Source organism: Linderina pennispora (assembly GCF_002104995.1).
Source record: "Linderina pennispora strain ATCC 12442 chromosome Unknown DL89scaffold_7, whole genome shotgun sequence".
In the NCBI taxonomy this organism is placed as follows: Eukaryota; Fungi; Kickxellomycota; class Kickxellomycetes; order Kickxellales; family Kickxellaceae; genus Linderina; species Linderina pennispora.
In genome coordinates, this window is record NW_024468255.1 from 854 (window position 1) to 26333 (window position 25480).

Sequence of the window (25480 nt, forward strand, 5' to 3'; positions counted from 1 at the left end):
TGATAAAGTTAGTAGTTGTTATACTGTTTGTATTTATGTGAGACAACAGCATACTCTAGCATATTGTCATTGGTTTAACTCTATCACATCAAAGAAGCAAGGAATTATTAAGAAACTAAACAAGAATGATGATCCAATGGTAGTTGTTGCTAATCTCTCATTCAACAACAGACCTACTCTTTATCAAATATATGATTCACTAGAGAGTGGTCTTGAAACAGAAAAAGTTCTTAGAAGAGTTGATGAGAATATAACTATTGTTCCAAGTCAGAGAAACTCCTTCTGGTCTACTTATCCTACAACTAAGCAGTATCACACTTTTGAAGAGATGGGATTAGTTAACTACAAAGGAATGCATATTGGTTGGATAGATAGTAAGCAAGCAAAGAGTAAGATATGTCTATCAGAAATGTCAGAGGTTGAATATTCTGCAGATGAGGAAAACATCAATGCACTAACAACAGCAATAGACAATATCACACTTGATGAAACTAGGCATATATTTATCAAAGAGAATACAGATCTGAAACCTTCATTGTATAGAGTTGCTTACAATGTTCTTCAGTTAGGTGATGAATTTATAGTTACACATTATGCACTCCATACTTTCAGAGGACATTCATACTTCTATATTGATATTCATATTAAAGGGAGAGATAAACAGCCAACTCTTATTAGGACACCAGCTGACAGTTCTATTGGAAAAGCAATTTCTCAACAGTTAGGTGAATCAAAGCAACAAATATATCTGAGAGTTGTAAGTGTAGGATATAGAACAGTCACAGTTGAGTAGCAGCCATTTTAAAACATAGTATAAGCAACCATTCTCTCCATATCTCTATGGAAAGTATGACAAACATCATACACATGTTCAACCCTTACCTCACAATCAGTAGCAATATGTTGGATCCAATTACGCACTTGTATTGCTAGGTCATCACTCATATCAAAGTCATGAATAAGTAGCAGAGTAAGCATATCTCTTTCTTCCTCACACATCTCAACTAAATGTTGCTTGAAGAAGTTCTGGAATGATCCCATTTTCTAAAATTGATAAAAGTTGAAATTTTTATTTATGACTACCTCACACAGATGGACAATCAATTACAAGAATTAAGAGAGAAGGAGTGGAATGTGCTCTACACAACAAAGTGGAGATTTCTTGATGAAGATTGGTTAGTGCATAAACAACAGAAGTACTATAGGAGTGAAGCTCATGATGTGAAAGAAATAAAGCTCATCAAAGATACACTTATAAAGCAACTTGGAATGATCCCTGTGTTCTTCTTCCTAAATGTTCTATTTGGTGGAAAGCAGTATCCATGTCCATACAGAAATGTTGAGAAAGGACTCTTGATTTTGTACCAGTTAGTTGCTGGGCTATCAATCAATGAGATGGAGAGGTTTATTCCTAAGAGCAGCTATCAGGTAATTCATAATATGTTCTATATCTCAGAGTTAAGTGAGTTGAACAAGAAGCTTTCACACTACTTGCACACAATGTTCTCCACTCCAGAACTAAGAGTGATCTCAGCAAAGATTCAGAATCCACAAGGGTTTAAGCATATTACTCTTATGCTAGATGGCCATGACTCACGAGCTCTACATAATGGTGCATACAAACCAAATCTTTATTCCTTCAAGTTGAAGAAGTCAGGATATAGAACACAAGTTTGCATTGATTTGAATGGAATGGTTGTCCTTGTTTCACCAACAGAGGAATGTAAAGACCACCCAGATTCAAAGATGATTAAGAACATGTCACTATTGAAATACATCTCTCCAGTAGATTGTGTTGTATTAGATGGTGGCTATCCTCAAAGTATTCTGGAAGAGTTAACAGAAGCAGAAGAGAATGAGAATTTTGGAATGCATAACTTTTGCTTACCAGTTAGAAAGCCAAGAGGAACCAACTTAAGTGAGGCAGAGTTAGAATATAATAGCAAACTTGGGTCATTTAGATCAATGGTTGAGAGCACATTTGGAGAACTAGGTAACACATTTAAGAGACTTTCAAATAGAGAAGTTGTGAGAATTAGAAATACAACTGTGTACAATGTGCAGTTTAAACTCTGTTGCTTACTCTACAATATGAAGAAGATCCTAGCAGCTAGTAAAGTTCCTATTGAACATCACCACACACTTTGGGTTCTATCTAACTTTGACTACCCAAGCAACAACCAGGAGAGATCAACTCATGCTGAAGTTGGAAGTACTTTACCACAAAAAGTAGAACTAGAAGCTTCAATGAGAGAACTACAAGATAGACTTATTCAAGCTAAAATTGATGAGTCAATGAACTTCTATGTAGACATGTCATAAGCAACTTTTAAAATAGGAATTTTCAATAAGAATTTTGCATTGATAGAAAATGCTTCAATAAGGAGGTCATTCAGAGCTAGTTATCTGCATAACAACTATTTGTACATGTTAAAACTATTGGCAATTTCAGTGAAATAAAAATTTCACCCAAACCGCCATCGGCATCTTGGAAAAGTTTCAGTGAACATAATTTCAACCAGAAAGAAAAACCTTTGCATATTTGGGGTTAATTATCATTGGGCAACAAAAGTCAATATCTCAATAGATGTGGCTAAGCAACCACAAGGAAATTATGTTCACTGAAACTTTTCCAAGATGCCGATGGCGGTTTGGGTGAAATGGCAAAAAAAAATATTTGTATTTTTAAAATCAATTATACACACAAAAACATTCTGGACACAACAATTATAGTTATCTGTTCCAAAAATATCTAGTAGCTAAAAATAGTTCTGAAAACGATTATTCAAATAACTATCTAACTAAATTACAAATAACTAAAATTTATAAGTCCAGGAATGACCCCCTTCACCACTCTCAAGAAGCTGAATAAACTTGTTGTAAATTTTGTTCTTAACTTTAACATCTCCTTTCTTTGTAAACCAGCTAATACAGTTAGAGCCAGACTTGCGTAAATCATCTACAACATCTTTCTTTTCAACTCCTCTTTCTAAAAGGTATTTATAGATAATATTTCTAGTTGAGATATTCATACAATCCATTGTGATGTCATAATTCTGTAGAAATATTTTGTGATCAGCCATAGTAGCAAATTTCACTGTTAACAAAGAACTAGTTATTGCAATGTTTGGGGTAGATACTTTATAAATATCAACTGGTCCATATTGCTCACTAATCTTGCTTCTAACATACTTATAACCAAAACCTTCTCCAAATACTTTATGCAATCTAATACTAGCTGACTTCTGCTTTACCTTTATATCTGATTCACTGCATTTCTCAACAACAACCTCAACAATGAATGAGTCAATAAATATTTCAGAAGAATGCTCAAATCCAAGTTGCTCTACACCTCTAGCAGTATACCTAGCATCAGCAACATCAGGCATATTTCTTCTTTCTGATAACACTCTTGATAGTAATGCTCTTAGTTCACTTTGGAAGGGGGTCATTCCTGGACTTGTAAATTTTAGTAAATTACAATTTTGTTAGATAGATATTTGACTAATCGTTTTCAGAACTATTTTTAGCTACTAATTATTTTTTTCATAGTTATTATTTGTTATCATGTCCAGAATGTTTTTGTGTGTATAATTGATTTTAAAAATACAAATATTTTTTTTGCCATTTCACCCAAACCGCCATCGGCATCTTGGAAAAGTTTCAGTGAACATAATTTCCTTGTGGTTGCTTAGCCACATCTATTGAGATATTGACTTTTGTTGCCCAATGATAATTAACCCCAAATATGCAAAGGTTTTTCTTTCTGGTTGAAATTATGTTCACTGAAACTTTTCCAAGATGCCGATGGTGGTTTGGGTGAAATTTTTATTTCACTGAAATTGCTAATAGTTCCAGCATGCATAAATAGTTAATGGGCAGATAAGTATCTCTGTATAACCCCCACTAGTAATTGATTTATTATATGTTAACTAGTTATTCTGATAATAGATATTTAGTTTCTTTAAACTTTCATATTTGTGAATGGCCTCCATTGTTCATTGCAGCTCACCAATTTTATTTTAGGAGCTGCCCACAGTGAGTTCGCTGAGGGCGGCCCGGCAACAAGCTTATAGTGGAGCTTAGGTCGCATGAGAGCAAAGGAAAACAAGGGAGAGGAAAACCTCTCCTGAATCATAAAAAAGCAAGCCAGTTTTCGCCTCTTCCAAAACCTTTTCTCTTCCTTGTCTTAATAAAATATTGCTACACATAATATCCACTCTATTCCTACACACACTTGTACTTTGTTATCTGCCCATGGTTCAGCCGCGTAAACTCACTGTTTTCTGGATAGGTAAATACTCTTACTTTCCACTTCGTGTTCCATACTAACCGTTTTTATTGCCGTTCTCCACTAGCGCACCTTTGCCGAAATAAAAACTGTATTTCTTGGTACACTTACAATTCGCAACATCGCTGTACTCTTGCACAGCACGATTTGATCCTGCCCTTGCAGGTCTCTAGTTGCTGTTCGATCTTTCCTCCTTCTCGCCTTTGTCTTCTTTCTGGCCCTCACATGTTTGCTCTAGTCTCTGTGTGGTGTCAGTGCGGATCCTACTTTTCATGGCCGTACACTCCCCCATGAAAGTCTTGTCGCGTGCTATCCGGTACTGGGTAATGGGGGGTCGTCACCTTGAGGTGTCCCGGGAAGGTGGTGATGGTTGGGATTCCACCAGGCCCGGTTGCGGGGTGCTGTGCGGCACACGTGGCAACAGCCGAAGTGCAGGAGTTGTATGAGTTTGGAAGGTCTGGCGGGTCTTTCACTTTTACTCTGCTGAGCATTCTAGCGGGTTGGTATTCCATTTAGATTATTGAAGGCGAATCAGGGACTGAGAGGCAGTGGCAACTAGAGATCTGCAAGCGCTGGAGCAAAATATGCTGCACAATTGTTGGTGGTAACATTGTTACTTCTTTGACCCAAGATATGTGTAAACACTTCAAGAACTGGTTCAAGACCGTAGACGATTTCTAGCATCGCTGCTCTGCGTGTGGACCAGAGAAGCAGTGAGGTTCAACACCAATAACTACGGCTGATGCCCAATAGTTGTATTTGAATATACTACATGCTCATCAATGGACATAGCAGAGGCTAGTGTGTTGGTTTTCCAGACCATCTATGTCGTGTTCCAGCATATCGGAGATATCGAGCAGCACCAGAGATAGAATCACTATAAACACCCTTGTTTCCTTATGCTAGTGCCAGACCCTTCGTTAGACTATTCAATATAGTCCATCACACTAGCAGCGGTCCATTTTAAAAATTGATAAGTGCTGAGATTCCTCAGACAGGATAAAGGTGATCATTCTCTTATTATGATTTTGGAAATAGGATAAGCACTGCAAAATATTGGAAATCAAGGTATGGTAACAGCTTAGACCGAGACCTTCTCGTCCGAATCGGCGACATACTCCTTGCCGGCGACAGCATCATCATCAGGGACAGCATCATTGACGTGGTCCTTCAAATTCCAGACGACATAGAACATCGGGAAGAGCGAGATGCCGAGCAAGACCCAGTTACCAATGAGCTGGTGCATAAACGTGACCTTTTTGGCGTCCAGCTGCCACGCAGCAGTGGCACCGAGCGACTGGATGCCCTTGTAGAAGCCGGCGTAGCGTGAAAGCTTCTGGTTGTCGTTGGTAAGAGCACCAATGATCCAGTAGGCAAAGTTCTGGTACAAGGCATCACCGACACCACAGAGCAGGTACAGGATGATCGGGCCAGCGGCACGGCTATGCTCCATGAAGTCGATGCTGCCTCCAGGATAGTCGGTATCTTCATCCGCTGTGGGGCCGTGGGTGTAGCGGAGCTGCAGCTTGAGGGTTCCTCCCCAAATGGCATTGAAGAACACGGCGACGATACCAAAGACGATGAGGCCACGCTTGCGCTTGGTCCACTCTTGCTTATCTAGAAGGAACGACAGGAGGTACGAACCAACCATCTGGAATCCCCAGTAGAAGATATTGTTGAAGCCACGGGTACGGATGTTGAAGATGCCACCATTAAAGCAGTTGAACTGGTAGCCGTAGAAAAAGTTGGATGCAAAGCACATTGGAAGTAGTGCAAGCATGGTGGGGTTCAAGAACAGCTTGATGATCTCAATAGCCTCCTTGCGAGCGCTGGTGTACTTGACCAGAACGACCGACGAACCGTCATCACGCACGACTTTCGCAGGCGGGCACAGGGCTAGACTCAAAAAGGCACCCAAGCACTCGAGGATAACAAAGGCGATGTAGACGCCATCTGCAAGGGACTTCTTGTCACTATGGAAGTTGATGGCGAAGGGGAGAATACCGCCAAGCATACCACCAAGGTTGAAGATGATCCAGAAGACGGCAATGTACTTGCCCTTCTCCTCCTCCCTCGGATACGAAACCATGATCATGCCTTGCGCAGCCCACAGGATACCGGCACCGACACCAAGGAGTGCTCCCGCAGCGATGGTTAAGCCGCCTTTCTGGGTGTGGTTGAGGTAGATATACGAGCCAGAGTACAGAGCATATGTGAAACCAGAGCCAAAGATCGTCCAGCGGACACCGAACAGGTTGACAATCGATCCGCCAATGACACCGAAGACAACGAACGTGCAGTAGAGAGCCGTGTTGGCGTTGGATCCGGTAGTATGGTCAACTTGACCACCACCACCCATACCGTTGAGGGCATTATACATGCCTGGGTTGAGGAAGCACACGAAGCCCACGAGGACTACCTGGGTCATCGGGCTGTTGTAGCGCGGGAGTTTAAACATTTTGTACAATGTTTATCAGAGATTATTAGTATTGACGAGTAACTGGAGAGATTAGAAAAATTATTAGTGGGTACACAAGTATAAAAAAGTGAAGATAGATTGGAGATGGTAGGGGGAAAGAATGGATGGAGGGACTCTATTTATATGTCCACAGATGATGCTGCTTCCCGCAAAACCGTTTGCAAATGGCCGATGTGGTGGTACATTTTTCGGAAGGCTAGCAGGTAAACGGTGCTGATTCACACCCTACGGAGGACATTCCATAGGTACAAAATATTCATCTTCCCACAGCTGACAGGAATCTGCACAGCGCGACGGCCACAAATCTGCATAAGATGCGGCCATCTGGCACATTTCTGCTCGAAACATATATTTTGTGGAGCTCAACCTCTTTGCGAATGGTCATGGGCCGAGATCTCGCAACAGAATCAAGGCTACTCTGGATGTATGCAGACCCCTCCTCTCCTCGCCGTCAAAGGGAATAAAAAGAAGGCGCGATGCGGGGAGTGGAGTAGGTGCATCGGCGTATGTGGGCTGCCCACATGATCTTGTTGTCCTGGTGGTGCGGACTTTGCCTCCATGCATGTCTATTTTCATACAATATCAGTCAATCCCGAAAATACCCTCACCAACTATAGCAGATTGACCGAGCTGATGTGCCATTGCTATTGGCTTGAACAGGCAACTGCAAGATACGGTTCTGCAGCTGTATGCGTAATGACTTGGGTTCAAAGAAAAGGTGCAGCTTTGGATGTTTGTCCCGGCATGCATGTGGGCAGTTCCCGATAAGTATAGACATCTAGAGGCAGGAATCTCCGCTCAAACCACTTATTGGCTATAAATAATGAATGCCGCCAGGTGCTAAACACAAGAAACACGATAGGAGATGGTATCTCCGAGAGGTTTGAATCGGATGCTGTATTACTACTGAGATATGATAGCAAAAGGACTAGATAGACAACACAGGCAGTGCTTCTATACCGCAAACTATCAAGTGAATATGGAGCTTAAGCTATAAATACAGATTAAGACGTCATTATGTTGTGCATCAATCATTGTTCTATATTAGATGGAGCAACATTGCAGGCTGTAGTGGTAGCAAATGAACGCTAGAAGCACCGAAGATGTGGCCGCCGTAGAGCCCTTCTGTGCGGAAAAGCAGCCGAATTCTCAGCACTTGTCAAGGATGATCATTGTATACTAGTGATTTATCTTTTCAGCGGAAAAGAGCATAGAGCAGAGTCGTATGAGTGTGTTGCAGATCTAAGGAACGGCAACTATAAACACTCTCCCTCCAATAGAATAATACAATCATCCTGGAGTAGGCAACAGCCAAAGCCGCCCAGAGGTAACAGCACCTAGTGTGCCCCAAATAGCATGCAGATGCTTGATATTTAGAAAATTTAAGAGATCAGTACTTGTGAGAAACGTCTAATGATGTTGCCAAACTACCACATGCTGGGCCGGTGGGAAGGTTTACATGCTATCATGTATCTTGGTTACTTGGGTCCAGATATAGCTGAACTGTACGAATTGTGCAGGATATCAGCAGTAGTCAATCTTAGATGATAGTGATATTGTGCTGCTTGCGGAACTCGTCCAGGTTGACCACCTTCCCCTGCCGGCGTGCCTCCTCGGCGGCAAAGACAACAAGGTACGAGTCAAGCGAGTTCAAGGCGTCCGACGACATAAAGCTCTGGTTGTTGTGTGCAACCGCATCGACAAATGCCGTGATCACCCCCATGTCACCACCTCCATGGCCAGCCAGGCTGCCAGTGACCAGCTGGGGCGTGTGCTTGGTCTTTTGCCCAGTCAGAAAGTCGTAGACTTCGATCGACTCGTTGCCGTCGCCTACCAGCTCGCCCTTGGAGCCAAAGATGCGTGTCTTGCGCACACAAATCTCCTCGGTGAAGGCAACCATGGAGAACGAGACGTACTTGTTGCCGGTGAATTCCATATTTACCACTTGGTTGTCACACACGTCGTTGTCGCACTCGTACACGCACCGGCCATAGGGGCCAGCGGCTAGGGCCTTGTGGACGTTTTCGATGTCGACAATATCGGTGATGCCATCCACCGGCCACCCAGTGTGTCCCTTCTCAATGGGCTCGAGATAGATCTTCTTGGCCGAGTACGCGCAGTTCTGCTCGTGTGGGCAGTCCAGGCACTTGGTGGCACCCTGTGCCTCTGCTGGCTTCTTGTCCTTGGTAAAGTGAGACAGCCCGCCGAACGACGACACCTTGGTGCACTGAGCCTTGTCGCCGAGGAAATACAGCAGGATATCGATGTCGTGGCAGCTCTTGGACATTAGTGAAAACGAGGATTCAGCCTCCTTGCGCCAGTTACCACGTACATACGAGTGGGCAAAGTGGTAGTGTCCGACTGGCTCCATGTGCTGAATCCCGGCGATATCGCCTAGCGCACCCGAGTCGATGATCTCCTTGATCTTCTGGTTATAGGCTGTATACCTCAGCACATGGGAAACACCTAGAATGATGTTGTTGCGGCGTACAGCGTCGTACACCTCCTTGCAGTCGTCAATTTCGGTTGCCATGGGCTTCTCCAAGAGAATGTGATAGCCCTTGTTGGCAAATGCTACTGCCACTTCCTTGTGCAGGCGGTCGATGACGCAGATGAGCACGGCGTCGGCAATCTTGGGTGCATTCAGCAGGTCCTCCCATGATGAGTAGCAGGACGAGTCGTCCAGAGAAAGCTTCTTGGCAAGCGACCTCAGACGTACAGAGGAGCGGCTGGCAAGCTGAACGACCTGCATTCGCGACGATTGCTGCGCGTAGGTGCTGTAGATGGTGCCGCGGTTGCCGCAGCCGACAATGGCGACCTTGACGGGGAGGCTTGGCGAGGCTTGAGTCATGTTTATCGGGAAAGCAAATCGAGGTGTGTACTGTTAACGAATCGAAGTGTTTGGAATGAATGATCTTGTAATGAAGCAACAGCCAGGTGGAGGAAACTTGTGGGGATTTATATACTTGGAGATTAGATGAAACATCTGCGATGTATCTGTCGATTTGGAGCAGGGGACAGCATCGACGAGTAGTGATGACCATGGGCGCCAATCTCCCATATATGGATCATTAGTACATGTGTGGCAATCTCCCATATATGGATCATTCTCGCATGTGGAAATCCGCACAAAGAGATAGTGCAAAGGATGTGCCAGTACACGATTATGTGATTGGTAAGGTAAAAATCATCTATATCACAAGTAATCAGATCAAACACTTAATGTACCAGTGGGAATACATAGGCACAGCCCAGGTGCTCCAGCATGCTGATATGCATTCAATTGCAACTGTCCTGAACATTACGCACATGCGGGAATGGTGTGGTAGATGCTGTCTTCGCCCATGCTGTCCACTCTGCGGTGTATTATTATCCCTTTATTAGATTCCGCTTGTAGGTGGACTAGCAGATCAACGGTGTGTGAGTCGCTAATATATATAAAAAATCTCATAGCTGTAAAAGATATCAGAAACCATGACCGCATAGACACCCCAGCAAGGAGTTCACTACGCACACAATTTCAGGGGGAGCTGCAGGGCTGTCTGATTTGCAGCAAGGCGTTTTTCAGATGTCCCCGCCTATGGCGCCTGAGCTGATTTTTGCCTTGTTCTGCTCTGACTACCAGGTGTCACGGCCAATTGTTGCGTGGCAAAAATAGTCAGTGCCTGAATGATCTAAAAATGGCTCTGAGCATGGCTGTCCAAGATGCCAGTGTGTGCTTTCCTCCATATTTGAAACCCAGATATCGCTCACCATACCTGGTTACCGTCTTGTATAAAAGAACCACATCTGTATATGCAGTTTGCGATTCACGCATCATCCACAACACAAAGCACTCTTTTCTTCTACTACAGCAACACAGCAACACAGCAACACAGAAATGGCTCTCTACACTGCTACTCTCCTTCTGATTGCCTCTTCTCTCGGCTTCATGGCCAGCGCTGCTGACTGCTCTGGCAACCAGTCGATGTGCCCTAACGGTGTCGATGGTGTCTCTTCAACCTACCTCCAGTGCGACAGCTGGAGCGGCACCTGGCAGACACAGAGCTGCGCCAGCGGCCAGGTCTGCTACGCCAACCCGAACAAGCCTGGAACCGCCATGTGTGGATTCCCTGGCGCCAGCACCCAGAAGAGGAACCAGGCGCCAAACAACGGCAACACCAATGCCCGCCAGTGCAATGGAAATGAGTCAAAGTGCCCGAACGGAGCTGACGGTGTTTCAGCTACCTACTGGCAATGCGACAACTGGAGCGGAACGTGGCAGACGCAGACATGCGCCAATGGCCAGGTGTGCTATGCTAATCCGAACAAGCCTGGCACTACCATGTGCGGCATGCCTAGCACTGCTGGCAATACTGGCGCCGGCCAATGCGCTGGAAACACTGCAAAGTGCGTCTCTGCCGGCCAGACTGGCGATTACCTGCAGTGTGAGAGCTGGAGTGGCCAATTCAAGAATGCTGCTTGCCAGGGCGGCCTCAAGTGCTACAACAACGCTGCTGGCACCGGTGTGTACTGCAACTGAGTAAAAGCTAGTGCATTTCTATACAGTTATTCAAGTATATATCTTTTATCCTCTATTCATAAAATAAACGCATTGATAGACATTTTTGCAGCTAGTTTATTTTGTATCTGCTGTCTTGTTTAGATTACTTATAGCATTGTGAATTGCGATAGGCAGTTGCAGCCAGGTAATGAATCACCAACCACGTAATGGATTGGTCTGCTAGTTAAATTCACCATATGGTTGGGCCAAATACAAGCATTCACTGGTTATACTGTAAAGACAGCTGGCACTGAGTGCGTCAAATCCAAAGTTAAAGAAATCTTAAAGCTTCCAATATCAGAGTACTGGAAAGAGAGGCTAGTCTACTTTGGAAATGCTTACCATTTGTAATACCGGTACTTTGCGAATGCGACACACATCCAGGGAATACAGGGGTAACGGTGCAGAGGATGCTCGAGAGGACGAAGGGTGACTCGAGGACCAGGTTGTGTGGCCTTTTTGGACCACATAGGCGGGATGTCAGGAGAATAGGGGGACTAGAAAGAGCTGTGAGCGTCTTGGGCTCCCAGTGCTTATCCAGTGTCTGGCCGCTATCTCCCAGCCAATGATTGTACATGATTGCACCTGATTTCCAATCACCGCTAATTTGAGGAGATTTTGAAAGCAGTAAGGCCCAGAAAATGGCACACATGAGCAAGGTGCATTGTGGTTGTGTCGTCATCAAAATAGCAGATTGATTTAAAAGGCGCCTGCCGGGGGAGGATAAAATCTAACAATCGAACAAGTTGCAAACTGAATCTTTGCAAGAATCTCATCTATCCTACTGCTTCGAACTCCCATTTCTAAGCTATTATTTTCCATGAACGAGTATCGCGAGAGCCTTCTCTTTTACGTCAACGGCGAGCGCCGCATCATCCAGTCGGGCTCCATGGACATGACGATGTCGCTGGCCAACTATCTCCGCAGCGAGGGACTGACCGGCACAAAGCTGGGCTGTAATGAGGGTGTGTGCAGTGCCTGCACCGTCATGCTGTCAAAGTTTGACACCGTCGAGAACAGGGTCGAGAACCTGGCCATCAACAGCTGCTTGACACCACTGTATGCGCTGGATGGCAAGCACGTCACCACCATCGAGGGCATTGGCTCGCCGACCTACCCGCACCCAGTGCAGGAACGCATCGCCCTGTTGCACGGCACGCAGTGCGGGTTCTGCTCGCCTGGGTTCTCAATGTCGCTCTACGCTCTGCTCAGGAACAACCCGCACGAGCTGCCCACCGAGGCCGAGATCGAGGAGTGCCTGGCTGGGAACCTGTGCCGCTGCACTGGCTACCGCCCCATCCTGGATGCGGCAAAGACGCTGGCGCGGGACAACCGCTGGAACCAGGGTGGTGCTGGCTGTGGTAGGGTTGATTGCTGCAAGCTCAAGGCTGAGAATGGCGCTTCCCCGTGTCATGAAAAAAGCAAATTCCGTCAATACAACGCATCTCAGGAGCTTATTTTCCCTCCGGCGCTTGTCCGCTATGCCAAAGCACAGATCGACGGCGATGCAGAGCAGTGCATGGGGGGTTTGCGTCTTGCATCAGCCTCTAGCACAACCCTTGTATATCGGCCTATGACAATGGGGGGCGTGCAAGACATATTCTCCAGACATCACCACGCGGCACTTGTTGCTGGAAACACTGCATTCCGCCTCCAGAGCTATGCGGACCTGGCGAGGAGTCCACATGTGTACATTGGCGACATTGTGGAGCTGCAGGAACTACATCTTTCTAACGAGGGACAGGAGCTGGTTGTTGGTGGATGTGTCACGCTGGCGCAACTGCTGCAAAAAGTCCAGACCATTAACAGACTTGGTGCTCTGCGCGACTGTCTGGCACGTATTGGCAACCCGCATGTGCGCAATGCGGCAACTGTGGGTGGCCACATTGCCGCCATACCCTCCTCATCAGACCTTATCCCTGTGCTGCTCGTTCTACACGCAGCGGTTAGCCTACAGCACGCTATTTCGGGAGTGCAACGCACAGTCAGTCTGGATAGATACCTGCATGATGGTGCTGGTCTAGCCGACGGCGAGATCATCATGCACATACACATCCCACTGAACTTGCCTTCAGCGGCAAGTGGTGCACTGGTGTTTGTTCACTCGCAGAAGCAGTCGATGCGCAAGGCTAATGACTCAACAATCGTGAGCTGTGGCATGCGTGTGAGCATCGACCCTGCTACATTCAGGGTTCTGGATGCAAGCTTCGTATTTGCTGGTCTTGAACGAAGGCACTTTGTCGCCCAGGAGACAGCTAGCTTGGCCCATGGAGCGGACTGGTCAGACAGCGGCTTTATCAACAGCACACTGCTTGAGACGTGTGCACAAGAGGCCGCATCAGCATTAGCTGACAATGTCGACAGGCCCAAGTACCGCGTATCACTTGCTGCCAGCCTGCTGTACCAGTTCTGGATGGCATCGTGCAAGGAATTTGGCATTGACCATGGGCTCGGACCACGCATTCCAGACGACTATTTGGCGTACACGCAGCCCAGGTCCATGATCTCAGAACAGGCATTTGTACCAGTTGAGGAGAAAGCGATCATCGGTAAGGGCGAGCCGCACCTATCGGCGCTCAAGCACACAACTGGACAGGCAGTATATGTTGACGACATGCCACCAGTCCACGGTGAGCTCTCTGTTGGTTTGGTGCTGTCGACACGCTCGCACGCCCGAATCCTGTCGATTGACCCATCGCCAGCACTGGGCATGGAGGGTGTCTATCCCAAGCTGTTCACTGCCTCTGATATACCTGGCAAAAATGTCTGGAACCTTTGGCAGGACGAGGAAATCCTCGCATCCAAGGAAGTGCATTTTCACGGCCAGATTATTGCCGCTGTTGCCGCCAAAGACCGCGAGACTGCTAGACGCGCCGCAGCCGCTGTTGTGATCGAGTACGAGGACCTCCCTGCAATCTACTCGATCGACCAGGCCATCGAACAAGAGTCGTTCTTTGAGGAAGTCAGCGAGATTGAGTGTGGGGATGTCGAGGCTGCGTTTGCCAGCGCTGATTATGTATTCGAAGGAGAGGCGCGGTGCGGCGCTCAGGAGCATCTGTATATGGAGCCGCAAGCGTTTCTGGTTGTCCCAAAGGGCGAGGATGACGAGTACGATGTTTTTGCGACCACCCAGTCATTGCAGAGTTCGCAGCTTACAGTTGCATCAGCGCTTGGTGTTCCGGCTAACCGCATTGCCTGCCGTGCTAAGCGTCTTGGCGGAGGATTCGGAGGCAAGGACGGCGTCCCTGCGCATTATGCATCCATTGCTGCGATTGTAGCGCAAGGTACCAAGAAGGCTGCTCGTCTAGTGCTCCCGCGTGACCAGGATATGAAGACCACAGGCCACAGGCATCCGTTTTTGGGCAAATGGAAGGTTGGCGTAATGCAGGATGGCCGTATTGTCGGACATAAAGTGGAGGCCTTCAGTAACGGTGGTCATTCGCACGACTACTCGGTTTTGGTCATGCGTGCTTGTCTGTCGTCGCTTGATGGCTGCTACTACAGCCCCAATTCGCATTTTATTGGGAAAGTGTGCAGGACTAACATCACCAGCATGACTGCATTCAGGGGGTTCGGCATGTGTCAGTCCGAGTACATTACCGAGTCGATGATGACTGAGGTCGCTGAGAGGCTGGGTATGGATGCCGACTTGTTCCACCGAATCAATTTGTACAAGGAGGGTGACCTGAATCCATCAGGACACCCTATGCACGACTGGACGGTGCCGCAAATGTTTGACGAGATCCAACAGTCGGCCGAGTACGTGAAGCGCAAAGTTGCCGTCGACGAGTACAACAAGCAGTCGATGTTCAGAAAGCGAGGTATTGCACTGGTCCCAACCAAACACGGTATTACCAATGGTATCCGCGAGATGCTCGAAGCAGCAGCGCTGGTACACATACACCTCGACGGCAGTGTCATGGTGCACCACCATGGCGTGGAAATGGGTCAGGGACTGCACACCAAGATGGCCATGATTGCAGCAGATACCCTGGGTGTACCGCTGAGCTCAGTGTATATACCAGGTTCATCTACGGAGGTTCTCGCAAATCCAACGCCATCGTCCGCATCGATTTCGACAGACCTCAATGGTGGCGCTGTTCTGAAGGCATGTAAAGCCTTGGCCAGCCGTCTACAGCCATATCGCGAACGCATGCCTAACAGCGACTTCTCAGCTGTGGTCAGAGCCGCATTCGCTGACCAGGTTGACCTGTCTGAGCGGGCATTCTTCAACATTGACACGATCCCCGAGGATTTTGCCAACAAGCGTGGTTTCAACTTCAACTACTTCACTCAAGGCGTGGCGATTGCCGAGGTGGAGCTGGACACATTGACCGGAGCCCACACTGCCCACCGTGTCGACATACTCATGGATGTCGGTCGCTCGCTCAACAAGGCTGTGGATATTGGGCAAATTGAAGGCGCATTCATGCAGGGCGTTGGATGGTGCACGACCGAAGAGCTGATGCTTGACACTTCCAGTGGTGCGCTGAGTACTAACCGCCTGGGTCTGTACCGGGTGCCTACATGCATGGATATCCCGCGTGATTTCCGTGTGGCGATTCTGGAAGGCGTCGAGTACAAGCATCTGAACAACATCCATTCGTCACGAGCTGTGGGCGAGCCGCCCCTGTTCCTTGGCTCGTCAGTGTTCTTTGGGCTGCGGGAGGCGGTCAAGGCGGCTAGAGTCAGTCACGGTACCCTGCACATGGATATCCCAGCTACAGTCGAAACACTGCGCATGGCTTGTGACGATGGCATCACCACCATTGCTGACAAACTCGAGGAGCAGGGAAAACTGGCAAAGCCTACTATTCAGCGCATTTAGTCGCGCCACAGTCTGCGTATGCTGGAAATCGCCAGTGGATGTGTGGTTAATAAATACCAAAGATATAGTAGCAAGCAGTCTGGCTGCGCCTGACATTTTGTCTGCAAGTAGCAGTCACCAAGACGAGCCTGAATGAGTAGTTGGCTGGACTATATGCCTAGTTGCGGAATAATTACCATACCGCAAAGCGGTAGGTATGATTTCAGTCTTGGAACCGCAGCATGGAAATGGACGATCTCTTTGCTGGTTAATGGCTCAACCTTACTTCAATGCTCAGGACCACTGCAGTTTTCTGTTTATTTTCTGAACCTCCAAAGTTATTTCTCTCAGCTCCCTCCAGCAACTGCCACTACCTATTTTGCGCCATGCCTTCGCTCGCTCAGAATCTGCCTATGCTTATCCTCGAGAGGATTGTAGATGTGTACGTCGGCGATATCATTCCCGATGATCCCACCATTGGTGCTTGCTTCTGCAAACCCTATATTCGCATCGCTGCCCTACTTGCTACCTGTCACTGGTGGCGAGAGGCTGCACTAGATAAATTTTACAAAGGTAGCTGGTTTTGCGGCGTGAATGAATGCCATTATTGTGATCTGATTGATTGCTGTGAGCGTACAGTGACATGCGAACTGAAAGGGCAAATGCCTGCTGGGGATATCATGCACATGAAGAAATCTAGTCTCCATTGGAAAATTGGCGATATCATGGACGGCACAGCGAATCTGATGTTCATGAATCCTCCACTCAACCAGGTTTTCCCCAACGTGTCAGCTCTCGATCTATTCGTCAATGAGTGGGATGGATAGCTGGGTAGCAGCATGTTTAATGAAACATCACATGCAGAGAATTTCTGCAGCAAAATATGAAGGGTTTTCCAAACCTGAGAGGCATCGAGCTATACGGATATCCTGGCTTCGAGGATATCATATGATGTTCGTTCATTCGTGTTCTACTTTCAGGCTTGTGTTCTCAAGCAACCTCAATCCATCTCCGCGGGTTTCACCAACCAAATCTTGATAATATCCCTTTCAGCAGAACCGACATACGCAGCCTATCACTCAACATCCCGAACACAGGTTCACCAACTATTGAGGTGATCTGCCGCAGCACAGTCACGCTTGAGTATCTTTATATCTCTAGCGACTCACACAAGGTGTTTACCAAAACTATTTTCACTGACGACAGTACACAAATAGCGTACCCACGCGTTCGGTCCCTTCAGATATACTTTAATTTATGCTGGGTGTCTGCTGATTCTATATTCCTTGATTCGCCAGGTGGTTCCCCCTTTCCAGCCCTAGAGAAGCTGGAATATTGGTCACCCTATCCATTCAACAACGATGTACTCTTCAAGGGAAACAGTGAACCACTTATAAGCCTAACGCTTCGTTTGGATCCGCGATCAGCTTTGGTCTTAAACAATCACGGTGTTTTTAGCGCTAGCCGGTTCCCCGTACTGGAATATCTCAATACACGGATATCGCTTAGTGATGCGGATGTCGCCCTCAATGAGGATACCAGGTCGGTCCTCCTCTTGGGCGCAAAAGCTCAGACTATAAAAAGCGTCTCAGCTTACTGCGATTTCGACCAACTGGGGATTTCGATTGATAGCTTTGGGCATAATATCACCATCCTCGACATCCCGACCATTCGATTCACTCTCCGGTGGACTGTTCAGCTGATAAAAGTATTGCCCTTTTTACGACGGATGGCAACTGGAATCGAGATCACCGATGAGCTGCGTAGCGCTGACCAGACGCATAGCAGGTGCATTGGCAAGTGCCGCCATAGCTGGGGATTGGACGATCTATCCAGTGGTGGCACAGAGGGGCTGGTGGATACAGAAACAGACAAGGGCTTGGAAAATACCAGTAACGAAGGCAGCGGCTATTCACAAGATAGTTATGACCGGTATTACAACGGTGGCTGCAGCTGTGACGATCTCCTTTGTGAGTTCCTGTTCGACCATTTGGATATTGTCTACTCAGAAATGGATTTCATGGATGAGATCTATACAGAGTGCTACCCTCTGTCCAATACTCTGGATATTTTGGACAAAGAACCCTACAAGAGCGAGCCGATGGCTAATTCGAAGATGATTGCCATTCTAGTCGCACTCTGCCCAAGCATTCAGCGTGACCAAACCAACTGGTTAACGAACCAACGCCATGGTGATTCCTTGCTTGCACTAGATAAATTTATACCTCGAGCTGAGGTGGAAGAAACAAGGCACCATGCAAGCTTTATGCATCGTCTCGAGCGTGTAGGCTCTGCTATTCTATAGCACTTCTACTAGTTAATGCGATCGTATTTGGCGTATCAAAGTCAATCAGAATATATCAGAGAGATATGAGTTATATAACTTGGTGCACTTCCGCACTCAATTATATTCTTCCAATATATATCTTTGGGTGTCTCGGCCTGCTCCTGATGAAGCAGAGAAAAGTAATAGGAAGAGAAGCAAGAAGGAATCAAATCCAGGATCGGATAGTGTGGCTAATACAAAGGGAATAGCGAATAGTGAGATGAGTAGAATTAACTAATTCTGACACAGAGTGCATCCCGCCCACCAAGCATTACCTCCATAGTACTCGAAATGGCAGCATGCATTGGGCCACCAGTGTTGCTCATCAGCCACCCAGAGCCAATACTGTGGTTGCCAAACCTGCGGAATGACCGCATACTGAGCGCAATGGCCCTCACAATTGTCGTTAGTTGCTGGTCCTAGAGCACTGGCACACTCAGATTCCACCGCGATTTAGGCTAGCACTTCCACATGTAGCTCTCTAGCAATCAAAGGACAGTATTTGGCCTCGAAGATCACCGCTTTTCTGAGCTTTGTTGTGCATCAGGCAAAGGACACATTAGCTATTACCTGGAATAATAGCGAATGTTCCGTTACTTTACTACCTTTCGAATATTTGTCGCATGTTTCAATACATGGCCCGTGGGATGGTTGACTCAGAATAAAAACACTGACAATGTGAGGGATTGCCTCTATATGCAGCAAGCAACATAGCATTTGAAGAGCACAAATGACAGACTGCCAATTCATTGTTGAATCTCCGAGAAGACGTATATTGATGATGATAAGAAGTAAAGAACTCCAAAAGCCTAGTTGCTGTCGGTGCTCAAACGAGCAGCAAGCTCAGCAAAGTGCTTGTCTCGCACAAGGTCAGCGCGGGCTATGTCAAAGTCTTCGGTGAAGAACGAGCGAAAAATGCGGATTGTTGGGCACCGCAACGCTAGAATGGTTGTCAGCCATGCAGCCTGAACATGTCCTCCACTGTGGTCTGGACGAACAGAGATGTTTTGGAGTGTTTGGGAGATAGGAGGTTCAGGTAGAATTGGGCTGCTAGTTCTGCCCATAGCCTGGCAAACATGAGCAATGATACCGACAGCGTCATTTTTCGTCAAGCCCACTTGTGCCACAGATTCAACCACAGCTGGAATATCCGTCATATCTGCCAGAGCAGCACTTCGGCGACAGGTCACGGCGAGGCTCCTGATGAAGGGCAGAGACTCGATTAAATGGAGGATCTCATCAAAAGTGCACCTTACTCCAGGGATCTTTAGATCACGAACACCCTGGGCCAAGCCGCTGATATATGGTTGAAGAATGGTATATCCAAACTGAAAGCCGTCGCTAAACTCTATCATTGGCGTCCGGTGGAAAGCACCAAGTACAAGAGAAGCGCGATCCTCAGTAATCATGTTGGACCCAGTGGATGAATTTGTAAGTCTCACAGACTCAAGCACCATATATCGCCCCTCATCAAGCAAACCGGCCGCGCCGAGAATGTCGATAGTACTATCCCACAAATGCAAGTCCAAGAACGTAAGTGAGTCCTCCGATCCGCGCAGAATAGAGTCGTCAGAAACCGGATAGCGCCCATGGATAGTCAAAGATCTCAGCACCGGGAATGGCACTCCATCAAATGAAGGACGGGGAGCGACATTCCAGGACTTGTCCATAGTAGTTAGGCGAATGATATGAAGCTGAGGGTACACAACTGCTGAACCGTCGCTGTTGGTCACCACGCGTCTGATCAGGACGGACGCGCTCAGGTCAAGGTGGAGTCTTTGCAATGACTGCGAGTTTTTGCGGATAAGAGTGAACACATTTGTCATCTTACCACACCCACTCGTGGCCAAGCTTTGCAGCGGGACCGGGGTTGGAGGGAATGGAAGTGCATCGGCCAGACAATATCCGTCAGTAGTTATTGCGGTTCTTCCGGCGAGTAGACGTTTCAAGAGATTGACTATATGAGAAGGAAGATTATCGCTTAAGAGATCCCAGTTGTGCTCCACTCCAATGTGGGTAATGGATGGAAATATGCGGAGTAACTCGTTACTGAATTGACGAGAACGTAGTTTGGCCAGTGCGCCTTTCGCCCAGTAAATATTTCCAGCAAAGATGAAAGTGAGACTTTTGATGCTTGGGAATGAAAGATCACTTGCTATATGTCGTCTTAACAGAGCAGCACTTGGAGTGTGGAATATGCTGTTCGTCTGAAGTTTTATCGTGACTCCCTTGATCAGGTCACAGACCTTCAGCGTCTGAGCCAATTTGAGAGTTGGTTTAGTGTGAGTCCCTACGTGGACATACCGGAATGCATGGCAGAGAGAGACTTGCCGCCATGACTGGCAAACATGAGAAACCGGCATAATAGCCTCATATACGGAATTCTGATAATGCTGACCAACATTTATAGATTTTTCAGGAGTAAGATAATAAATGACACGTTCCAATACAGGAATGGGAAGGTGCTGAACCGTGGGCTCCATGGCAAGAGAAGTATGATAGTAAGGTTTGGAATGAAAAGCAAAGCTGAAGCAAGGAGAAAACTATGGACAATGATCCGGGGATATAGGAAGAAATAAGACTGGAGCAGAAGAGAAGTGTTGGGAAAAGTTGAGGCATTTTGCTGAATCCAACAGGTTTATAAACCCATCTGTTAGTAGCATTAGGACCAAGTACATTCCCAAGCTGTCATCTCGGGCAGCAACTCCTATATGCACAGCGATCATGCCTCCTGCATGCTGTTTTTGCCGGTTCCGGGTCAGGCCGTTTATGGCTCAACATCTGGCCATTGTTTAGAGAAGTTTGCTTTTTGAAAGCCACATAGCGGGCCGCATGCCCCCTTGGGGCATCGTTACGGCGAACAATTATAGTGGAAAATAGAGGAAAGCCAACCCAACACCCAATGCTCTGCTATCGATCTTGAGATTTTACCCTAGGGGATTGTGCTTGTAGCTTCTAAGGTTATCACCCATGGGGTATATCACATTTTACAGCTGTAAATGGTCAAGATTGATACACCCGATTCGACACACTAGCATCTGAAATGTAGCTTCACCAAAAAAATCAATAGCTCATCACTACGCATCTAAATGCTGCTTTGTGCGCCTGGAAACATGGCACACCAGTATTTTCGAATCCATCGCTCACAACCGAATCCGTGGCCCTATGGTTCGCTGACCGCCCTTGTCTCTCGCACTATTTCTCCTCCATCTGAAACAAGGTTATGCAACTACCGCGTATTTTAGCATGGTTCTGCAGCCCCTTGAAATGACGCCTGCCGCTTGGCAAACATATGCAGGCTGCGTATCTGCAACAATGACATTCGACATCAGCTGTTTTGCCATATTTGACACGGCTAACCACATTGTTAAGACTTACAATCTACATCCCAATTTGTCACCATTCTGCCATTGTTCATTGCAGCTCACCAATTTTATTTTAGGAGCTGCCCAGAGTGAGTTCGCTGAGGGGCGGCCCGGCAACAAGCTTACAGTGGAGGTTAGGTCGCATGAGAGCAAAGGAAAACAAGGGGGAGGAAAACCTCTCCTGAATCATAAAAAAGCAAGCCAGATTTCGCCTCTTCCAAAACCTTTTCTCTTCCTTGTCCTAATAAAATATTGCTACACATAATATCCACTCTATTCCTACACACACTCCTACTTTGTTATTTGCCCGTGGTTCAGCCATGTAAACACTGTTTTCTGGACAGGTAAATACTCTTACTTTCCACTTCGTGTTCCATACTAACCGTTTTTATTGCCGTTCTCCACTAGCGCACCTTTGCCGAAATAAAAACTGTATTTCTTGGTACACTTACAATTCGCAACATCGCTGTACTCTTGCACAGCACGTTTTGATCCTGCCCTTGCAGGTCTCTAGTTGCTGTTCGATCTTTCCTCCTTCTCACCTTTGTCTTCTTTCTGGCCCTCACATGTTTGCTCTAGTCTTTGTGTGGTGTCAGTGCAGATCCTACTTTTCATGGCCGTACACTCCCCCATGAAAGTGTTGTTGCGTGCTATCCGGTACTGGGTAATGGGGGATCGTCACCTTGAGGTGTCCCGGGAAGGTGGTGATGGTTGGGATTCCACCAGGCCCGGTTGCGGGGTGCTGTGCGGCACACGTGGCAACAGCCGAAGTGCAGGAGTTGTATGAGTTTGGAAGGTCTGGTGGGTCTTTCACTTTCACTCTGCTGAGCATTCTAGTGGGTTGGTATTCCATTTAGATTATTGATGGCGAATCAGGGACTGAGAGGCAGTGGCAACTAGAGATCTGCAAGCGCTGGAGCAAAATATGCTGCACAATTGTTGGTGGTAACATTGTTACTTCTTTGACCCAAGATATGTGTAAACACTTCAAGAACTGGTTCAAGACCGTAGACGATTTCTAGCATCGCTGCTCTGCATGTGGACCAGAGAAGCAGTGAGGTTCAACACCAATAACTACGGCTGATGCCCAATAGTTGTATTTGAATATACTACATGCTCATCAATGGACATAGAAGAGGCTAGTGTGTTGGTTTTCCAGACCATCTATGTTGTGTTCCAGCATATCGGAAATATCGAGCAGCACCAGAGATGGAATCACTATAAACACCCTTGTTTCCTTATGCTAGTGCTAGACCCTTCGTTAGACTATTCAATATAGTCCATCGCACTAGCAGCGGTCCATTTTAAAAATTGATAAGTGCTGAGATTCCTCAGACAGGATAAAGGTGATCATTCTCTTATTATGATTTTGGAAATAGGATAAGCACTGCGAAATATTGGAAATCAAGGTATGGTAACAGCTTAGACCGAGACCTTCTCGTCCGAATCGGCGACATACTCCTTGCCGGCGACAGCATCATCATCAGGGACAGCATCATTGACGTGGTCCTTGAGGTGAAGAACGACATAGAACATCGGGAAGAGCGAGATGCCGAGCAAGACCCAGTTACCAATGAGCTGGTGCATAAACGTGACCTTCTTGGCGTCCAGCTGCCACGCAACAGTGGCACCGAGCGACTGGATGCCCTTGTAGAAGCCGGCGTAGCGTGAAAGCTTCTGGTTGTCGTTGGTAAGAGCACCAATGATCCAGTAGGCAAAGTTCTGGTACAAGGCATCACCGACACCATACAGGAGGTACAGAATGATCGGGCCAGCAGCGCGGCTATGCTCCAGGAAATCGATATGGCCTCCAGGATAGTCAGTATCTCCATTATCACTAGGGCCATGGGTGTAGCGGAGCTGCAGCTTGAGGGTTCCTCCCCAGATGGCATTGAAGAACACGGCGACAATACCAAAGACGATGAGGCCACGCTTGCGCTTGGTCCACTCTTGCTTATCTAGAAGGAACGACAGGAAGTACGAACCAACCATCTGGAATCCCCAGTAGAAGATGTTGTTGAAGCCACGTGTGCGGACGTTGAAGATGGCGCCGTTGACACAGTTGAACTGGTAGCCATAGAAGAAGTTGGAGGTAAAGCACATGGGGATTAAGGCAAGCATGGTGGGGTTCAAGAACAGCTTGATGATCTCAATAGCCTCCTTACGGGCGCTGGTGTACTTGACCAGAACGACCGACGAACCGTCATCACGCACGACATTCGCAGGCGGACACAGGGCAAGTCCGAGGATAGCACCAAGGCACTCAAGGATAACAAAGGCAATGTAGACACCATCCTCAAGCGACTTCTTTTCGCTGTGGAAGTTGATGGCGAAGGGGAGAATACCGCCAAGCATACCACCAAGGTTGAAGATGATCCAGAAGATGGCAATGTACTTGCCCTTCTCCTCCTCAGTAGGGTATGAGACCATGATCATGCCTTGCGCAGCCCACAGAATACCGGCACCGACACCAAGGAGCGCTCCCGCAGCGATGGTGAACGAGCCCTTCTGAGTGTGGTTGAGGTAGATATACGAGCCAGAGTACAGAGCATACGTGAAACCAGAGCCAAAGATCGTCCAGCGGACACCGAACAGGTTGACAATCGATCCACCAATAATACCGAAGACAATGAACGTGCAGTAGAGAGCCGTGTTGGCGTTGGATCCAGTTGTCGGGTCCATCTGACCACCACCACCCATACCGTTGAGGGCGTTGAACATGCCTGGGTTGAGGAAGCACACGAAGCCCACGAGGACCACCTGGGTCATCGGGCTGTTGTAGCGCGGGAGCTTAAACATGGCTGAGGATGTTTAAAGGCAATTAGTAGCTGCAAAATAACAAGGGCTCGGAAACTAGGAATAGATAAATTGTAGAGGGGAGACGTCGACTATAGACAATGGGTGAAAAAGAAAAGTGGAGGGAGGGAGGAGACCCGGCGAGTTATTTATATGTCTGCCGATGAGGCTGCTGGAAGAACAATCAGAATTGCCGTCTCAAAGCGGGCAAACAAGCGTCGAGCAGGGACATTTTGCACTTGGTGAAGAACAAAACGAGGTGCACGGCAAGTTCCGTACTCATTTTTCTTGGTTTAATTGCTAGGCAGCATCCCCAAACAGTTTGCGCCTGGACAAAAAAGCAGGGAGCAATCCACCACCACGCGCCGGCAATGCAGCTGCCTGTGCTGCAGAAAATGGCTGAAATGGCTACCGGGGGGTGCTGGCAGAGCGGAAAAGACTGGGCGTGATATATAGGATCGGCAGCCCTGGTCAACACCGGCCCAAACAGAGGCAGTCTGACAAAACCGAGCTATCAGGAAAGCGTCAGGCTGCAGCTAATCCTTCCGGTATTAGCAACACACAACTGGATAGCAGCAAATCAGTTTGGCGTGTCGAGATAACAACAGAGAGAATAAAGGAAGCATGGAGGGATGGCGGGCATATGATATGGAGAAAGATGCATGGATGGTTCTTGGCAGGCACTGCATTCTTTTGTGTTGCTACGTTGTCAATGCCAGAGCAAACTGATTTGCAGACAGCCTCACAGCGGCCATCTCCACCTCCGTCTCCACCTCCACCTCCCTGATAATGCCCGTGAATTTCGCCTTGTGACATCCCGGGGTTGAGACAGAAAGGGGACTCTCAGTGCAGGCATGCATGGTGCCATGATAC

At 47.3% G+C, this 25480-nt stretch overlaps 9 protein-coding genes across 9 annotated transcripts; 4 read left to right on the forward strand and 5 right to left on the reverse strand.

The window, feature by feature from the left end:
- Positions 1-4157: 4157 nt before the first annotated feature.
- DL89DRAFT_267589 (uncharacterized protein) lies at positions 4158-5203 on the reverse strand. The gene has a single exon (XM_040887562.1). The coding sequence runs from the start codon at positions 4801-4803 to the stop codon at positions 4555-4557; it is 249 nt and encodes an 82-aa protein (XP_040743047.1). The 5' UTR covers positions 4804-5203; the 3' UTR covers positions 4158-4554.
- Positions 5204-5291: 88 nt separating this feature from the next.
- DL89DRAFT_267590 (MFS general substrate transporter) lies at positions 5292-6843 on the reverse strand. Its single transcript, XM_040887563.1, has one exon. It carries the CDS (start codon positions 6747-6749, stop codon positions 5373-5375), a length of 1377 nt encoding a protein of 458 aa, XP_040743048.1. The 5' UTR covers positions 6750-6843; the 3' UTR covers positions 5292-5372.
- Positions 6844-8166: 1323 nt separating this feature from the next.
- On the reverse strand, positions 8167-9653 carry DL89DRAFT_267591 (NAD(P)-binding protein). Its single transcript, XM_040887564.1, has one exon. It carries the CDS (start codon positions 9619-9621, stop codon positions 8311-8313), a length of 1311 nt encoding a protein of 436 aa, XP_040743049.1. The 5' UTR covers positions 9622-9653; the 3' UTR covers positions 8167-8310.
- A 1036-nt stretch (positions 9654-10689) lies between these two features.
- DL89DRAFT_267592 (uncharacterized protein) lies at positions 10690-11308 on the forward strand. The gene has a single exon (XM_040887565.1). It carries the CDS (start codon positions 10702-10704, stop codon positions 11290-11292), a length of 591 nt encoding a protein of 196 aa, XP_040743050.1. The 5' UTR covers positions 10690-10701; the 3' UTR covers positions 11293-11308.
- A 703-nt stretch (positions 11309-12011) lies between these two features.
- On the forward strand, positions 12012-16276 carry DL89DRAFT_160106 (xanthine dehydrogenase). Its single transcript, XM_040883641.1, has one exon. It carries the CDS (start codon positions 12134-12136, stop codon positions 16139-16141), a length of 4008 nt encoding a protein of 1335 aa, XP_040743051.1. The 5' UTR covers positions 12012-12133; the 3' UTR covers positions 16142-16276.
- DL89DRAFT_267593 (uncharacterized protein) lies at positions 16109-16840 on the forward strand (the record flags this gene model as incomplete). Its single annotated transcript, XM_040887566.1, has 1 exon — positions 16109-16840. A coding segment is annotated over exon 1 (191 nt), but the record flags the coding sequence as incomplete, so codon positions are not given.
- Positions 16841-17630: 790 nt separating this feature from the next.
- Positions 17631-18425, forward strand: DL89DRAFT_316802 (uncharacterized protein; the record flags this gene model as incomplete). The annotated part of the gene is made up of 1 exon (XM_040891072.1): positions 17631-18425. A coding segment is annotated over one exon (795 nt), but the record flags the coding sequence as incomplete, so codon positions are not given.
- An 801-nt stretch (positions 18426-19226) lies between these two features.
- DL89DRAFT_267595 (uncharacterized protein) lies at positions 19227-21037 on the reverse strand. The gene has a single exon (XM_040887567.1). It carries the CDS (start codon positions 20927-20929, stop codon positions 19256-19258), a length of 1674 nt encoding a protein of 557 aa, XP_040743054.1. The 5' UTR covers positions 20930-21037; the 3' UTR covers positions 19227-19255.
- A 2108-nt stretch (positions 21038-23145) lies between these two features.
- On the reverse strand, positions 23146-24979 carry DL89DRAFT_160158 (MFS general substrate transporter). Its single transcript, XM_040883645.1, has one exon. The coding sequence runs from the start codon at positions 24608-24610 to the stop codon at positions 23234-23236; it is 1377 nt and encodes a 458-aa protein (XP_040743055.1). The 5' UTR covers positions 24611-24979; the 3' UTR covers positions 23146-23233.
- Between the last annotated feature and the right edge of the window lie 501 nt (positions 24980-25480).

Bases quoted from the DNA above. Each gene is read 5' to 3' on its own strand.
- DL89DRAFT_267589 (XM_040887562.1), bottom strand. From the start codon at position 4,803: ATGGAATACCAACCCGCTAGAATGCTCAGCAGAGTAAAAGTGAAAGAC.
- DL89DRAFT_267590 (XM_040887563.1), bottom strand. From the start codon at position 6,749: ATGTTTAAACTCCCGCGCTACAACAGCCCGATGACCCAGGTAGTCCTC.
- DL89DRAFT_267591 (XM_040887564.1), bottom strand. From the start codon at position 9,621: ATGACTCAAGCCTCGCCAAGCCTCCCCGTCAAGGTCGCCATTGTCGGC.
- DL89DRAFT_267592 (XM_040887565.1), top strand. From the start codon at position 10,702: ATGGCCAGCGCTGCTGACTGCTCTGGCAACCAGTCGATGTGCCCTAAC.
- DL89DRAFT_160106 (XM_040883641.1), top strand. From the start codon at position 12,134: ATGAACGAGTATCGCGAGAGCCTTCTCTTTTACGTCAACGGCGAGCGC.
- DL89DRAFT_267595 (XM_040887567.1), bottom strand. From the start codon at position 20,929: ATGGAGCCCACGGTTCAGCACCTTCCCATTCCTGTATTGGAACGTGTC.
- DL89DRAFT_160158 (XM_040883645.1), bottom strand. From the start codon at position 24,610: ATGTTTAAGCTCCCGCGCTACAACAGCCCGATGACCCAGGTGGTCCTC.